Source organism: Schistocerca gregaria, chromosome 4 (genome assembly GCF_023897955.1).
Source record: "Schistocerca gregaria isolate iqSchGreg1 chromosome 4, iqSchGreg1.2, whole genome shotgun sequence".
In the NCBI taxonomy this organism is placed as follows: Eukaryota; Metazoa; Arthropoda; class Insecta; order Orthoptera; family Acrididae; genus Schistocerca; species Schistocerca gregaria.
In genome coordinates, this window is record NC_064923.1 from 496,534,043 (window position 1) to 496,552,499 (window position 18,457).

General features: G+C 38.7%; 1 protein-coding gene across 4 annotated transcripts in view; it reads left to right on the forward strand.

Moving 5' to 3' along the window:
• The window catches only part of LOC126266772 (coiled-coil domain-containing protein 102A-like), a 94,133-nt gene extending 75,963 nt beyond the window's left edge, over positions 1 to 18,170 (forward strand). For 2 of the 4 annotated variants that reach the window (XM_049971304.1, XM_049971305.1), the window contains exon 10: positions 16,175 to 18,170. In XM_049971304.1, coding sequence (XP_049827261.1) covers positions 16,175 to 16,265 — 91 coding nt within the window. In that variant the 3' untranslated portion in view covers positions 16,266 to 18,170. The remainder of the gene's footprint in view (positions 1 to 16,174) is intronic. The other 2 variants (XR_007548918.1, XR_007548919.1) reach the window with 2 other exon arrangements.
• Positions 18,171 to 18,457: the final 287 nt, after the last annotated feature.

Below are 18,457 nucleotides of genomic sequence, written 5' to 3' on the forward strand. Positions count from 1 at the left end.
TATTTTTAACTGAAGTTTTTAGTTTTTTTTTTTCTTTTGTACAGCATGTGTGTTACCCACTTTGTACCATTGTCCAGTTGACATTTATTTTTGGTTGTTTTGATATTTAGAGTTCTTCATCATATCACACACTGTTTTTGACTGCTTCATTATCTGACTGAACTAATAAAGTGGTGATGAAATAAAGCACTGTATTGCAGATTGCATGTGTTATTTTCTAATTAAGAATTCTATTTTTTGTATGCTCTGGTGTGCTGGTTATTATGTAGTTCATGTTTCTTGTAAGATGGTACCACATTAATACTAGCATGATAAATTAAAAACACTGGATTGTAGACTAAAAAAAGACTGTTCTTTGTGAATTGTTTGTTGAGAGCAATCAAAGTTCTTCTGTTAACACATAAGTAACAAGATTACCATAAGCAAGGAGTATTTTAGGGCTTTTTATTCCAAGTAAAATGATTTGGTAATTTTTTCAGTAATTAAATATTCACATTAGTTTTGACTATAAAGTGTTGATTGTATCATTTATAAGATACAGACACAGAAAGAATTGGGACAAATAATGAAGTTACAGCATGAAAGATTGGGAAGGAAGTCAACAACAGAAATGTAACAACATATGAGTATCAACATATGGGATGTTTCCAGGATGAAATTTTCACTCTGCAGCAGAGTGTGCACTGATATGAAACTTCCTCGCAGATTAAAATTGTGTGTTGGATCGAGATTTGAACTTGGGAACTTTGCCTTTCATGGGCAAGTGCTCTACCAAATGAGCTAACCAAGTTTGTCTCACGACCCGTCCTCACAACTTTAATTCTGCAAGTACCTTGTCTCCTACCTTCCAATTTTCACAGAAGCTCTCCTGCGAAACTTGCAGGACTAGCACTCTGCAAGGTTTGCAGGAGAGCTTCTGTGAAGTTTGGAAGGTAGGAGACAAGGTACTGGTAGAATTAAAGCTGTCAGGACAGGTTGTGAGCCGTTCTTGGGTAGCTCAGTTGGTAGAGCACTTGTCCACAAAGGGTAAATGTCACGAGTTTGAATCTTGGTCTGGCACACAGTTTTAATCTGCCAGGAAATGTCATCATCATATGGGATTTGTGGACACAAAAAATGCGAGTGGCAGAGGGTTAACATAACATGTCTTAGGAAAGAGAGAATGGGAGGAGATGTTGACAAAACAGTGCTGGGAAAAAAGAATCAAATTCTGAAGAGAACAATGAGAAAGAAAAGAAAAAGCAAACAATACAAGAGATGATTGTGAGATGCAGTCAAGTGGTTCCTGTCAAAGTTATGAAGTGTACAGCTGTGTAGGAGGAAGAATCCAAATAACCTACAGGGAAAAAAAAAAGATGTTGACTCTTCACTCCATTCAAAAATGGAATTGTAAACAGTGATTCCATACCAGTTGGATAGTGAAATGTATTTTGTTACTGCTTTTGGCCATATACAACAGGAATAGCAGTGAAGTAGATAGTGGCTGGTGGGTACACAGGACAATTTCCATGGTGGCAGTGGTTTTAATGACAAGAACCTTATGACAAAGTAACAGAATCAGAAAGGGCTTAAACTGTTGTTGCAATGATACAGAAATTGGGAGAGTGGTGAAAAACTACTAAAGTAATACATGGAGATAGGCTGAACCTCATTTCAAGCCAGGTCAAGAAAAGCTTAGCTCTTGGGCAGAACATGACTGATGCATTATGGGTCGGAATGGTATTGTGAAACAAGAGAAAAACATTAAAGTAATTTTTGAAGCACTCTTCAGTTTTGAGGGTTACTGAGATAGCATGGGACATAGTGCTGAGAAAACATGAGACTTGCATACAATAGTGAGATTGAAATGGTGAAAATATCAGCATTATTTCGGTACTAAATGAGGAAGTGATGGTCACTAGACTGCAAAAAATCCATTTCTAAGTAAATATAATGAAAATGATAGTTGCTAATCACCATATAGCGGAGGTGCTGAGTTGCAGAAAAGCACAACAAAAAGACTGTCGGAAAGTTAACTTTCGGCCAACAAGGCCTTTGTTTCACACACACACACACACACACACACACACACACACACACACACACACAAAAGTCCCTGGCAGCTGCGTGTGTGTGTGTGTGTGTGTGTGTGTGTGTGTGTGTGTGTGTGTGTGTGTGTGTGTGTTGTTTATTTTTGACAAAGGCCTTGTGGCCGTAAGCTAACTTTCTGACAGTCTTTTTGTAGTGCTTTTCTGCAACTTGGCATCTCTGCTTTATGGTGAGTAGAAACTATCTTTTCCATTATATTGTTACATTACATCCTGGACTTTCCATTGTTTCATTTCTAAGGAAACTGTGCAATAGTTGGCATGCTCAGAGGCCATTCATATTATATTGTGGTGAGAGGAAATGTGTAACATTATGTCTGAATTTTACTCAACATTTTACAGTTAACTTCCATTTTCTCGCTGTCAGCACTTCAGTATTTGCAAGCGTACTGCCCCCATCCTAAACTGTGGCAACAATGAAGCCTAGATAAAGTTCTTAGTTTACCCATCTCCCATTATTTAATGATATGATAATATAATGAAAATACATTTGCTCTCTTATAATTCTATACTGTTTATTCACATCGTGATAATTCCATATCCATAAGTCAAAAGTTTGGACCTCATAGTCAAATTGTTTATTATTGTTTGTTATTTTATATACCCATTGAGTGAACTAAATTATGGGCTTTAGACTCACGAGTGCTTAAATAAATTGTTTTTCAAATGTCAAAGGACTCATTTTTCTGTGTGTACCATGAAACAAAAATGTTCGTAGCTTCAAAACTATTGATCCTAGGAAGCTGAAACTGGTGTCACTGTAAATGTCATCTAATTTGATATGTAACACAATAATGCTGTAATATTTGCTTGATTTTACTAAAATCCAGAAAAGTATGTTTATGTTTACAAAAAGTGGTTAAATTTGAAGATGGATGAAGAATGGATTCTTGAGGTATAAAATTAAGAATATTATATTATACAAAAGAACTAAGAGATTTTAATAACAAACTGTGAAACCAATACTTTCCTTCAAAAATCAGGCTGAAGTATTTGGCTTACTAAAAACTGGATTATATATTATTAATCCTGCATAATAAACCTGATGATATATTTACATAATAAAAGTTACCAGAAATGGAAACAACTGCACAATGATTACTATAATGAGCATAATTTGCATTTTTATGTGAATAGTTTTAAGTTAGCTTTCTGACAAGAGGAAAAAATAAAAATGCTACATAAAGCAGTCAGTTGAACTATGTTGCCTGAAGTCCCTCTTGTGTGGTACCTACCTACATCTACATACATTCTCCACAAGACACTGTACAGTGCATGAAAGAGGGTACCATATACAACTACTAGTCATTTCCTTTCCTGTTCCACTCGCAAGTCCTCCCAAGGGCTCACAACCTTTTTTGTGAGTATGTGTTTGGCAGTCACAGGGCCCCAGCCTTTGCAGCATTACTTCTTGCCTGTGCTGCATACTTATATTTCCACTATTCCTTTCTCCCTCTGCTTCTCCAACAGATGGTTTTTTTGGCGCTGACCCTGCTTGGACCTGGCTTATGATTGGCCCTTGAGTTACCATTTCTAGAGTATTCTACACGTTTTCATCAAATAAACATCTAGTCTCCATTGTTGGGTTTAACCTGCCACCAATTTTCATAAGTATGAATCATATGGAGAAGGACTGCCAATGTGGTGTGTGCTCCACCTTTGTGCCTTTCCAACTTTGCACCCTTCACTTAAATGCAGGAATAGACTCTAAACCCAGCATAGTAACCATCCCGTTGGTGCTGTTCATCAAGTACCTGCACGGTGGTAGACCCCTGACCATGCAGGGATCGCACTGTTGGTGTCTAAGCTGAAAAATCCCCAAGCACGCCAAGGGTTATTTCCTTGTCATGATTGGGGCACAGGGACTTTGAGCAATGGATTAGTGACCATTGCTGAGGCTGGGTGGCACTCATGGGGAGATCTCCAGTTCGGAGTGGGTGACACCATGGCAGATCAGTTGCAAATGAAGTGGATGAAGTTATCTCCCACTGGTGGCCATAGGGCCACAGCAGTCTCAATGAAAGGACAGTCCCCTTTCCATGTGGAGAGATATGACCTTTAGTTTTCTTCCCTGGCTATGCCATGCAAGAAATGTAGGGCTAAGCAGCAAGCAGAGCAATACTCCCTGCAATACTTGATTTGCACAAGGACTCATGGTAATTCCTTCTTGGCCAGAAAGCCCTTGTTCTTTGTGGAGAACTTCCAATACAAGGTTGGTAAAGTGGCAGCCATCTCTAAAATGAAAAGTTGGTCAGTTCTGATCAAAATGGCGTCTCCTAACCAGCCATGGTGACTGCTCACTTGTGAAAAGCTGGGTGACATACTGATGACTGTCACTCCCCATAACTGTCTAAATTTAGTTCAAAGCATCATTTTCCATAGAGACCTTCTCTTACAATCTGATGATGAGCTGCACGCCAATCTGGAGTGATGGGGTGTACACTTTGACTGTTGTGTACGTAGGTGGTCAAAAGACAACAAGGTTGCTACCAGTACATTCATCTTGGCCTTTGATGGTGATTGATTGCCTGAAAAGGTCAAAATATACCGATGCGACGTGAAACTGTATTCCCCCTCCCCCTTGTGGTACTTCAAGTCCTTGAAATTTGGCCTGTCTTTGCATTGCAATGCTAGTTCCATCTGTAGAGATTGTAGATGAGTGCTGCATGGAAACGCTTTCTGTGCCGCCTCCCCCCCCTCCCTCCCTCCAATCTGTGTCGACTGTGGAAAGTACCATTCTCACTGCTCACCAGACTGTGCTCTTTTACAAGGAGAAAAGAAAATACAAAAATACAAGACTCTGTACAAACTCAGTCACCAAGAGACCAAGAAGAAATATGAGCAGTTGCACACAGAATGTCAAATAATGTTATATGCTACAGCGACAACAACATCACCCCCCTTTGGCAACTGTACTCCCACGTGTTACACCTCCTTGTGGTGGGCTCTCAGGGCTGCTCAACCATGCCTGCCCCCATCATCATTGAGGGTTCACCTCTTGCTGCTCCCCCACATGTACTTTGGTTTCAGTGGCTTCCCACCCATCAGGATCATTGGTCTCTATTTCCCAGCCAGAGACAAATCACTCTCCACTGGTGTCGCTCACCAGGATGGGGTCTCTTGAGACACTTTCTTCCAAGGTATCTGCTGGCCTACAACTGGACACCAGCTAGTGGCTGAAGGACCCACAGACTGCTGGTCACAGAGCTTCGCAGTCATCCTCTTTATCTGAAACTTGAAACTGATTCAGAGAAGCCCTCGCAATCATCAGAATCCTCTAAGGAGATGGAAGACAAGAAAATATCCTTTAAGAAGGACATTCCACTGCCCTCCATACCAACAGATCCTACCTGTTGCATTCTTGTGGCTGAGGCGGAGATTTTCTTCTACTGCCGCCCCAGGCTGGTCAACAAGTGACCTGGTTAGTGACTACAATTTTCTCAGGTTCTTGGCTAGGTACAACAGTTGAAGATGTATGCTTTGTATGTTGTTGTTCTTATGAGTGCATATATTTCTACTAAATTTTGCCTATAGACATTTGGGCTTTCTTTTTTGAACTGAAAGTGCCACAGTCTCTACTTCCTCAGCATTTCCCAGATTTTAATATTAAACCACGGTGGGCCTTTTCCATCCTTAATCCACTTACTTGGTATGTGTGTTTCTAGGCTGTGATTAACAATCAATTTAAACTTTGCCCTTAATTCCTCTATGCGTATCGTGTTGACGTAAATAATGTGGATTCGTTGTCTAAATGGAATGCTGACAACTGCTTATCTGCTTTTTCTACCATAAATGCTCTGCTAACCCTCTTGATGGATTTATTAACTTTAGTAACCATTGTTGCTACAATTACATTATGATCACCAGCCCCTTCTCTATACTCACACTGTTGATAACTTCAGACCTGTTTGTAGTTACAAGGTCTAAAATATTTCCATTGTGTTTGAGTTTTGAATCCATAGATTTCCCAGTCTGTACTCGGTAGATTACTAATATTGCCTGATCCGGGTATTTCCGCATTACTGAGTATAGACCTTCTTTGAATGGTTTGACAGCTGTTACTGTGGAGTCGGGTGGCCAGTAAAAGCACCCGATAATTAACGTGATTTCATGTAGGCCTACTGCTCCTATGCAGATAATTTCACAATCAAACTCAATTTTGACCTCAATAGGCACAATATTTTTGTCAATAGCAGTAAACAACCCACTCCTATGGCATCTTATCTGTCTTTTTGATATAAATTCCATGCCTCACTTTTTTCAGAGCTGTCGCATTCACATTGCCTCTAGCTGTTGGTTCTTGGAAATGACTTGAAAACATGAGTTTCCACTGAAAGATTATGGCTTAAATGCAGCCCAAAATTCAGACACTTCGCTAAGTGTGTGTCATGCGAGTCTGTTTGATGAGTTTTGAGTTACTGAATTGGGACAGTAACCTTATTTCATTTTACTGGTGTTCTTCAGTTGTACATAATTCAAAATTTGACAGCACTGGTTTCATGAGCAAAACTATATAGCTGCTAGGGTGTCATGATTTTGTTTTTAAATAACCTTTGTAAACTACAGAAGTAAGTCATTCTGAGAATTTCTCCAAGTCTATTGCAAGCACTTTTACCATGTGCTGTGAGAAAATATATCATTCTGCATCAATATTATAATCAATCTTATGATTCATGTGTTGAGAATTTGTTTATCCCTCCCATCAGAAAACCATAATATCTTTTTAATGTTCAGCAATTTTTTCTTTGACGCTAACATCAACGTTGACTGGAAAACATTAAATGCCACTGTGTTGTTACATAATTCAGATACTCAAGTTCAGCATTATAGATGTTAAAGTACACAGCAAAAGGATGCAGAATAGCTTGGCTAATGGTCCAGTGGTAGGACTGCATTTCATCTTGAAGCACAAATGAGTAATTTCCACCAAAATCATGGGTTTTAAGAACTTGTTCCTCTTGTAAGTTATTTTGTATAGCCAGAAAACTGACTTGCCTCACTTTGGAAACCAAATGTGACCTAACAACAGAAATTTCATTCAGTGATGCTAAATTTGACATCTTCAATAAGCACCTAAACTAATTAAATTACACTTCAGAGGTTAAAAGTATCCCTCTCATACCTGAGGAAGTTCGCACATTCACTACAGTTTACCAAATAGTTTTTGCCATCCATCTCCTAATGAATAATATTACTGAGAGGATAATTTATATGTTTTTCCACTTTGGACTCAGTACATGTCATATAACAGTGGAGTGAAAAATTCCATACTAGTTTGATGTAGTACTATATTTGCAAATTAATTTTTCTTCCAGCACATCCTTTCTCCAATTTCAACTTTAGGCAAACAGAATTATGAACAAAGCAAATATATTTTTTGTGGCAAAACAAGACAGCAGTTTTGAGAATTTCAGGAACAGTTTTTAGATTTGTTCAAGATTAAGCTTGTTGCATCTCAAATTAAAGCACAGTTACAGAGCTTTATAATCACTCCCAAGTCAGTTCTTAGCTTCAGTAGTTTTGTAGTTAGGCTCAAGTTATGTCTCACGCCATTTAGAAAGTTGGACAATTTTTTGTGTTTTGAAATCCAAAAGCAAAAAGCTGGCAGTATTTGTTAACTGCTTAGATACAATTAAACAGCAAAACTCTGAAACATCAGGGTCCAAAAAGTAATGAAAATTGATTTATTTGATATGGAATCAAGCTTCAACAGTAGTGAACTGGCCTCATCACAGTCTGACTCATTAATGATCAAAGTACACGCTCCAGTTAGATTAATGTAACCACCAACTATGTTTTATGTCAGCATGCAGTAATCACTCACAGACAGCAGATGGCAGCACTAGCTGTGGAGGGTATATAAAGCATGTCAGGTGGGGGTGGGGGGAGGGGGGCAGGGATGGAAAACTGTGCAATCATTGTCTTAATGTGGAAATGAAGTGATCAATCTGATTTCCAAAAGGACATGGTCATTGGATTTTGGGCCAAGGGCAGAAGCATTTCCAAAATGGCTTTGTTTTTGAAGTGTTCGCATGCTATTGTGCCTCGAAGTATACTGTTCACAGCAAAATAGTGTTACCCAAAACCAGTGCTGAGTCAACTGTAGTGCACCATGACCATTGGTGACAGGTGTGAACTGGCTGTGGAGACATGTACGGGTGAATAGATGCACAACTGTTGAGCAACTGACTGCTCAGATGAAACAAGGGGCTACCAGCCGTATCTCCTCAGCAACTGTTCAGTGACTGTTGGTGCATACGTGTCTCGTCAGCAGGCACTTGGTTCACGTACCCATGCTGACTATTGGTCATTGGTAATGAAGGCTGGAATTTGCATGCCAGTATCACAACTGGATGTCGACTGAGTGGTGACAGTTGGACCATTCAGATGGTGGACAGATGACATTGACATGTATGGCATGAAACATCTGGAAGTAAACATCCCGCAACAATTGTTGGAAGAGTACAGGCCAGAGGAGGGAGTGTTATGGTCTTGGGAATCTTTTCATGGCATTCTGTGGGTTATCTCATCATTCTGGAGGCCACAGTGAATCAACACAAGTATTCATGTATCCTATGGGACCATGTCCACTGCAGTCCACTGCAGTCACTTTGTGTGTGTGTGTGTGTGTGTGTGTGTGTGTGTGTGTGTGTGTGTGTGTGTGTGTGGTCTATTTTTGACCAAATCCTTATGGGCCAAGAGCTTTATTTGTGACAGTCTTTTTGTTGTGCCTATCTGTGACTTAGCATCTCCACTATGTGGTGAGTGGCGACTTTCCTTTTCATAATATTGTTACATTCCATCCTGGATTTTCCATTGTTTGATTGAAGGACTTAATCTGGTTGCTAATAATATTTACCAGTCTACTTTCAGTGTGTGTTTGAGTTATGCACTTGTAAATGAGTGTATGTTTTCCTTCGTCTTTATCTGAAGAAGGACTTAGTCCGATAGCTAATAATATCTACCACTTTGTTTTTCAATGTGTCTGTGTGCCTCTATGTGGTGAGTAGTACTCTATCCTTTTCATATTGTTTTTACTCAATCCTAAATCTTCTGATGTTTGTTATGTGTTGTCAACGTGTGTGAATGGGATGGTTACAACATAAATTAATAAATTTTCTCAAAAGCTGCTTGTAAATACTTATTAAATGCAATATTTATTACCTTTACTGCAATACGCCCACTTTTCCAATCAGTTGACAATGCAATCCAACAAGCCTTCCAGATTGTCCTCTCTCTCTCTCTCTCTCTTTTAGGATGGCTATTGTTTTACATTCTTGATTTTGAGAAGTAATGTAGAAAATATAATTAATTATTCATCACTAATGATATGATTAATGAAATTGACCTAATAGCTTTAGGGGGTATGTATAAGGCAATGTGTTACATTGTTGTCCCCATACAGCACACTACGATTGGAGCAACACCAAACGTTATGTAAGAAATTTATGTCAGTAGAGGACGTTAGTATGTTTTTATTAATTGTACCTGGTTAAATTAGTCTCATCATGTTGATCTTCTGTATTTTACAGTGATGTTACCAGATCTTCAAAAAAACAATCTGTATGAACTTTTATACAGGGTGTCCGAAAAGTCTTTCCCTGATTACATAAATTGGTTCCTCAGGCTAGAAGTTAGATACAAATATGAAACTGGTGTATAATTGTTTATGAACTATCAAAGTCTTTTTGACACATCAGTAAACTTCCACATGAACACCCTTGGTTGCACGTAGCACATCTAGGCGATATTCAATTTCCGTCCACACATTAGTCAACATCACTGGAGGGATCGATTCAACGACTGTGTTTATCTGTTGCCGCAGGGTTTCAAGATCTGGTACACGTGTTCAGTAGACCTCGTCCTTGCAATAACCCCATAAAGAGAAGTCTAATGGGGTTATGTCAGGAGAGCGTGGAGGCCAAACCTTTGGCCCATCATGACCAATCCATCGCCCAGGAAAGGTCACATTGAGATAGGCATGGATGTCCAAACCCCAATGACGTGGTGCACCATCTTGCTGAAACAAGACATCGGGGTGATACTGAAGCAGCTGAGGAACAGCATACAGTTGTAACATGTCCAGATTCACTGCAGATGTGATGGTAGCCTCGGTGAAGAAGAATGGCTCGATAATTCGATCGTGCAATAGTGCGCACCAATCATCCACCTTTGGACTGCCTCTGGTGCACTCCATTACCTCGCCAGGGGGTTGTGAACCCCAAATGCGCACATTATGGCTATTCACCATTCTACTGACAAAAAAGGTCACTTCGTCGGAAAAGGCAATTCGCCTCAGATCACCATCATTGTCCTCAATACATGATAGCATTTCGACTGCAAAGTCATATCGACGTGCACTGTCATTGGGCAACAAGGCCTGAAAGATTTGCACTTTGTATGCACGAAACAATAAACATTTGTGTAAAATATCATGGAGGGAGCTTTTCGGCATCTGTAATTCACGTGAGGCCCTGCACACTGATTTTTTCTGACTTCACAGAAAAGACTGCCTTACAGCTTCCACCCTGTCTGCTGGGGTTCTTGGTCGATCAGACCTCGGAAGGTCATCAAGTGATCCTGTGTTCCTGAACTTCTCATACCAGGCTTTAACGTTCTTGACATCAGGTGAATTCCTTCCAAATGTTGTCTGGAAGTGTCTCTGCACTGTAGTTGCTGATCGTGTCTCATGGTACCACAGGACACACTGTGTCTTCTCCTGCTTGGTTAACATGGCTTCTTGGGCACTGCACCTCATCCACTACTTACGACTGCAAACCTAAAACAGAGAAAAAACATTGATAGTTGTAAACAATTCGACACAAGTTTCATGTTTGTATCTTACTTCTAGCCTGAGTTATCAATTTATGTAATCTAGGAAAGACTTTTCGGACACCCTGTATTTCTTTTAATTATTTAGTGGTTCACATAACTACTATAGTACAAGTGACTGCACTAGACATCAGATTATTGCTGGTTTTCAGATTGGTATGTAACTATATTTTATCAATATAATCTTCAGTTTTTAAAAAAAAAAAAATATTTGTTATGTACCAGTTCTGTTTGGACCATTGTATGAAACAATTAATGAACTTTTGCATGGATCACTTCATTGCTAATGTACACTGTGTGATCAAAAGTATCCAGACACCTGACTGAAAATGACTTACAAGTTCGTGGCGCCCTCCATCGGTAATGCTAGGATTCAGTATTGTTTTGGCCCACCCTTAGCCTTGATTACAGCTTTTACTCTCTCAGGTATACGTTCAGTCAGGTGCTGGAAATGGCAGCACATTCTTCAGGGAGTGCTGCACTGAGGAGAGTTATTGATGTCTGTCGGTGAGGCTTGGCATGAAGTTGGCATACCAAGATACCCCAAAGGTGTTCTATAGGACTCAGGTCAGGACTCTGTGCGGGCCAGTCCATTACAGGGATGTTACTGACGTGTAACCACTCCGCCACAGGCCATGCATTAGGAACAGGTGCTCGATCGTGTTGAAAGATGCAGTCATAACCCCCGAAATACTCTTCAACATTGGGAAGCAAGAAGTTGCTTAAAACATCAGTGTAGGCCTGTACTCTGATAGTCCCATGCAAAACAACAAGAGGTGCAAGCCTCCTCCATGAAAAACACAACCACACCATACAACCACCCCCCCAATTTTACTATTGGCTCTACACACACTGGCAGATAACGTTCACCAAGCATTCGCCATACCCGCACCCTGCCATCTGATCACTACATTGTGTACCGTGATTCGCCACTCCACACAATGTTTTCCCACTGTTCAGTTGTCCAATGTTTACACTCCTTGCACTAAGCGAGGCATCGTTTGACATTTACTGGCCTGATGTGTGGCTCATGAGCAGTCACGCAACCATGAAATCCAAGTTTTCTCACCTCCTGCCTAACTGTCATAGTACTTGCAGTGGATCCTGATGCATTTTGGAATTTCTGTTTGATGGTCTGGACAGCTGTCTGCCTATGACATATTACGACCCTCTTCAACTGTCAGCAGTCTCTGTCTGTCAGCAGACAAGGTTGGCCTGTATGTTTTTATGCTGTACATGTCCCTTCATATTTCCACTTCACCATCACATCGGAAACAATGGACTTAGGGATGTTTAGGAGTGTGGACAAATGACACCCAGTCACCTGATCACATTCGAAATCCATGAGCTCCGCAGGGCGTCCCAATCTGCTTTCTTACGATGTATAATGACTACTGAGATCACTGATATGGAGTACCTGGTAGTATGTGGCAGCACATTGCGCCTAATATGAAAAACTTTATGTTTTTGTGGGTGTTCAGATACTTTTGATCACATAGTGTATGAACAAACGAATTGTATGTTGACATTGCTTAATGTGTTTTAAAAAGTAATCTGCAGTTATACCCACTGGTTTCACTTTATTAAACAAAGGGTTTAAAACTACTACATCAGAAAGAAACAACTTTGATTAGTTTGTAAAATAGGGGGCATTACTTGCACTACATGACACAAACAACAACAACAACAACAACTACTACTACTACTACTACTACTACTACTACTACTACTACTACTACTTCAGTTTCCTTCTGCCTATACACCACTAAAGTCATATGGTGACATGCACTGCTTTGAGTTTGTCAGATTGTAGTTTACTCAAATGGCATGTTGACTATGATGGATCATTGCTGTTGGATAATGTAGTGTTTTACATATTGTTTTATATAAGCAGGTCTGACTCTGTAATTTCCTTATATTTTAGCAATGGAGATGGCTATTTATAGCTGAAATCTGGATATGCAAGAATAATAAAAAACCAACGGAATTGTGACTGATGGCTGTGTTCCTGTCCTTCCTTACAAATGAAGTGTCACATTTTTCCTGGTTGCTAGGTTGAGACAAATAATCGACAGAAGTCATCATGGAACTGCCGTATTGATGATCATTTAGTTAATACTATGGTATACATTTGGAAGGAAACTGCTTTTACAAAAGTAATCCCCAAAATTGTTTCATAAAAGTAGTATGGGTTGATATGAAGACAGTTGGATGCACTGCCCATTATTTTCTGTGGCCATACCTTACACTATTAGGCACCACCACCACATCAGTTACATACAGCACTGTCCTTTAATACTTATGCTTCTGTCTTGAGTTCTTATATATTTTTCTACAGTGTTTTATGTGAAAAGTGTAAAATAGAGACATGAAATAAAAGAATAAGTCTCCCTTTCTCTTCTAGCTTACCTCACTCCTATTATTAATATTACCATTTCACACCAATAAATTTTAGATACTTTGCTGTACAGCAGCCAACTGTAAGTCTTGTAATTCCTGAATTCCAGTTCTTTCACAAATTTCATATGCTTACTTCTCAATTGTTCAGTAGTTATTAGTGAGTAAAAAGGTGAAATTATCATCAACCAGCTGCTTATTTTGTATACTGCCCTCCTTGACTGCACATAGCCCTGTTGGAAGTGATATGTGGTTGCTTTCTTCTGACTTGAGAATTGGCTCATCCAGTCAGTTAGAAAGGACTTACAGTCAATGAGGAATCTGAATCAAATTGTGATTTGGCTTCCTTTACTTCCACAAAGCATTGCAATATATTAAAAGTGGATTTTGTCACAGGAATAGTTATATCTGCAAGAGATTAGACTCAGATTTGCAATCTGAGACTTATTTTCTGAGATAAACTGTGACTGTTGGTGAATATGAAATCGAGGAAAATGAAGAGGATGGGAAAACACAGCTGTGCTGTATGGAGTGTAGGTTGATAACCTGTTTAGCAGAAGAGAAACAGCTGGTAGATATTCGTACCTGGGAGTAATAGGGTGTTGTAAAGGAAGTGGGATGATCTCTTAGGTTCATAATGGGTAAAGTGAATAACAGGTTTCTGTTTAGTGGTAGGTCACTGAGAAACACCAGTTTGTCTACAAAAGAGATACCTTAAAAGCATGTGTTGCTTGTATTAAAATACTGATAATATAAGTGGGATTCACATCAGTGTAGATTAACACATGATAATATGCACATACAGAGAAGGGCCATGCGAATGATCGTACAGCTGTTAGCAAGGGAGTGTAACAGAAGTACTAAGAAATCTCACCTTGCAGACACTCAAAACAATTATTCATGTTTCATAAAAAACCTCTCAGAAAATTCCAGAAATTGGGTTTTAGGATGGAAAGTATGAATATTCTCCTGCACTCTGTTTCCCTTCTGAAGAAAATGTGAAAATTAAATTAGACTTAACAGCTTTTATGGAGGTATATAGGTAATCATTAAAACTTTATAGTAATTCACAGAGTGTAGATGTATATGGAGATAACATTGGTACAAATAGAGTTGGTACAAGAGAAATACAGGATGGCAGTGCCACTGATTGATGTCATTTTAGAGACTGGTTAATGTCTTGAATATATATATGAAACCTCAGGGAAATAAGTTACATAAGTTGATCAACCAAACTGAAATATATCAAAAGTTTATTTTTGGAGCACACAGCATCAAAGTGGCCTAGGGGGTTAGCTTCATGTATTTGCAGAAGATAGGTATATGTTCTTTAAATGGACTATAAGAACTATTAACAGCTATTTTGTTTATGGTGTTGTGTCTTTGGCACATCCTGATGGTTTTAGTACTGTTTATACACCCAACTGAGCAAGTGAGATGTCTTGATGCTAGACATTTTAATTTAACATATCATACAATGGATGTAGACACTACTCCATATACTCCTATTGGCTAAATAACTCATCTGAAGACCCCATTCTCCATTGGAGATGATGTTCTTAGGGGAAATAAGGAGCTTGTTGTTTGACATTTCTTACTTTAGTACCATTGTGGAGTCACAAGATAAACATAATAAAATGTTTTTCGTATAAGAAATTCCTGAAATAACTATAGAAATTGACACTGTGGAAAGTGATGTGTCAAGTTGGGATTAAAGGTGAATTTTTCTAGACGTGATTATCCTGGGTTTTCCATTGTTTAGTTTGATAGTTATAGTGAGACATAAGAAAATTGCTTCAGTTTGTGGGGATTTTTGAACAGTTATAAGTATGAAACTTCCTGGCAGATCAAAACTGTGTGCCCGACCGAAACTCGAACTCGGGACCTTTGCCTTTCGCGGACAAGTGCTCTACCATCTGAGCTACCCAAGCACGACTCACGCCCGGTACTCACAGCTTTACTTCTGCCAGTACCTCGTCTCCTACCTTCCAAACTTTACAGAAGCTCTTCTGCAAACCTTGCAGAACTAGCACTCCTGAAAGAAAGGATATAGCGGAGACATGGCTTAGCCACAGCCTGGGGGATGTTTCCAGAATGAGATTTTCACTCTGCAGTGGAGTGTGCGCTGATATGAAACTTCCTGGCAGATTAAAACTGTGTGCCCGACCGAGACATATCAGCGCACACTCCGCTGCAGAGTGAAAATCTCATTCTGGAGTTATAAGTATGTTTGTAACATAAGTGCTACAACAGTATATTAGTAACACAAATGCTGCCCTATAAGAACCACAGGTGCAAAATCAGCAAACAATAAAGGTATCTGAAACTGTTGATGTTATTTGACTGAAATCCAGTTTATTAACAACACGTTATTTCTCTGTGGCATAATGATATTTCTGTTTGAATACCTGTTGATTATTAAATCATGGAAAGCTTGTCTGTTGTGTAGGTGGTGTCATATAGTAGCAGTGGTACCTTATTGCCAAACTTTATTAATTTTCAAATTTTTACATTGAACCAGTCATTTGATGCCTTTCTCAACTGAAGCACATGTCGTGAATTTGGTGGACAATGTATAAGTGTTGGAAGGTGGCCTTTTGTATGAAAAGAGGAAATGATAAATAATAACACATATAATGACTTTTTTTGATAATACAGAAGAGATTCAGAGGTTTTCGTTGCAAATAGAAATTACATTGCATTTGTGACCTGCGTACTCATAATGGTAGTTTTGTTGATGCCTATTTTTGTATCAGATGTGGTAGTGAAGTTGCAGTTGTCTTTCTGGTCTTTGTCGTATTCTGTAATCTTTGAAAATTACTAGTTGATGCAATGTCTAACTGTTCATTAACTTCCAGGTTCCAGGTTCCCAGTTCTTCAAGTTCTCATCGTAATGGCCAAGATTTTGCCTTTCGTGGAGAACTGAGTGATGATGAAGTTATATATTAAATGAGTTGTGGGTATTTGTCATTGCACTTCCATTTCTGGTAACTTGTGAAAACATATTGCAATACAACTGTATAGAAATGGCATTTTTTCAAAATAAGTAAATAACAGTTGAATTTATAGTAACTAGAAAAATATAGCTTCAGTGAAGCATATAGTATTTTTCTATATATTTGACTGTAATTCATGGTGGAATTGAATGACTGCATTCCATTGCATATTTGTGCTATTTTAACTGTAATTAGACAAAAAGTGGTTGACATTTTGAATGATGAATTAGCAGTTGTGATCATTTGTCCGAGCTCACTTCAGCACTTACAATTTAGAAAAATATAACAGCAAATATTTCAGGAAAAAGTAGCTGTCTAACAAAGCTCACTTCTCAGATCTTGGGTGCTCTTTCATATCTGAACATTCAAATGAAACAGAACAGAATGCTAATCATCTGTGAATGATCTGGGCAGCTTTATAATAGACACAATGTCAGAGGTAGTTCCCCTTCTTAAGATCTAGTCGAACTTGTGGGGATGCTGATAATGCTTCATGGTATATTTGGCTGGAACCTTCCATGACTTAGCTCACAGGTGAGTAGCAGACTGAATTGACATGGAAAATTCTTTTGTCCCAGTCTTGAGCCCATCAAATTGTTGGCTCTCCTGTAGCTTGAGGTGCTAGTATTTGAGTTGCTCCACTTTGTACAATGGATGACTTCTGTAAATTTTCTGCTTGTTATTGAAAAATTTTACTTAGGAAATGGCATTTTGTATTTTAGCGAGTTCAGTTTTCCTATGTACAAATGTGACTACAGAAACATATATTTATTTATGTAAGAGAAGACTTGTGATATATCAACTCATGTAATTAATGAATAATGTAATTTAAATTTACTAGATCCCTTTCTGTAAAAAATGATGCAAGTTTTTATATTAAAAAAAATTACTTGAGGTAACTATTAAATTACAAAGAGAACGTATGGCTGGCCATTTCATTATTCACTCAATTAGTTCCTGTTTTACTGTTTGGATCATCATCTTTTACTCTCCTTTTCCTTTTTTGCCCTCTCCTCCTCCTAGTTATTAGTTACACTTTTCGTACCACCTGTCATTTCTCTTGTTTTTAATCCATCTCACTGTTTTTCTGTCTTCCTTAGGCTTGAAGCTTCCACAGTGCTGATTGGTGTACTATATTTGAGCTCTTACTGTCTCTAATATCTCCCTCTTCATCCATATCTGTCCCAGCCTTATTACATGTGCTTCTTCTCTACCTGGTGTCTGAGTGATCTGCCTCCCTTTTCTAACCTTCCCCACCATATTTCTCTTTTCTCCTTGAGGAAGGAACTAACAGTTCTGAAAGCTTTATATATGGGTATCTATTGGCAGTACTTAGAATTCTGCCTCTTGAAATAAATACTGCCCAGCCATTCTGTCTCCATGTAATGATATAATATTTAAGTGATAGTAATTTTTTACAGAAAATGACATACAAATTTGTGTGTTTACTCGCAGGTCTTGCCTGTGGAGAGTTATGTGTCTTGTAAAATTTAATGTTATAAAGCAGTTTGAAATGTCAGAAAGTTGTTTCTTTTTCTGTTAAAACATGAAATGATGATAGAAAACAGAGTTGTCTGTTTTCTTTATTGATGCCACTTTCCTGTACCCTGCCTTTTGGGAATGGTATTTATATTAGTTCCTACAGAATCTTGAAGTTTTATTACATTTGCATCATTTTACAATTACATTGCTACACTGTCTTCATATACCTGTGTAATGCATGTATCATGAAAGGATAGGCAGAAGTTGTCTGTCACTAGCCTGTTCAACAAATAGATAAATAAAAGGGGACATAAATGGGGATATGAACATCAGCAATAAACATGTGAATGGGAACAGAAATATTCAATGGTACTGTGATTAGAACCTCATCCGTGTTTGTTTCTCATTGATACTTTCCATACAAATTTGTGATGTAGGGCTATAGCTGAATGGTTAGGGGTTTCACTGCCTTAACTCTACTCACAGATATTAAGAATGATCCAGTCTCATTTTTTGAAATTTCAGTTTTTGCTGAAGAGTGAAAGGTGAATAGGAGGGGATAGACAGAGAGAAAGAGTTCCCCCCCCCCCCCCTCTCTCTCTCTCTCTCTTTCTCTCTCTCTCTCTCTCTCTCTCTCTCTCTCTCTCTCTCTCTCTCTCTCTC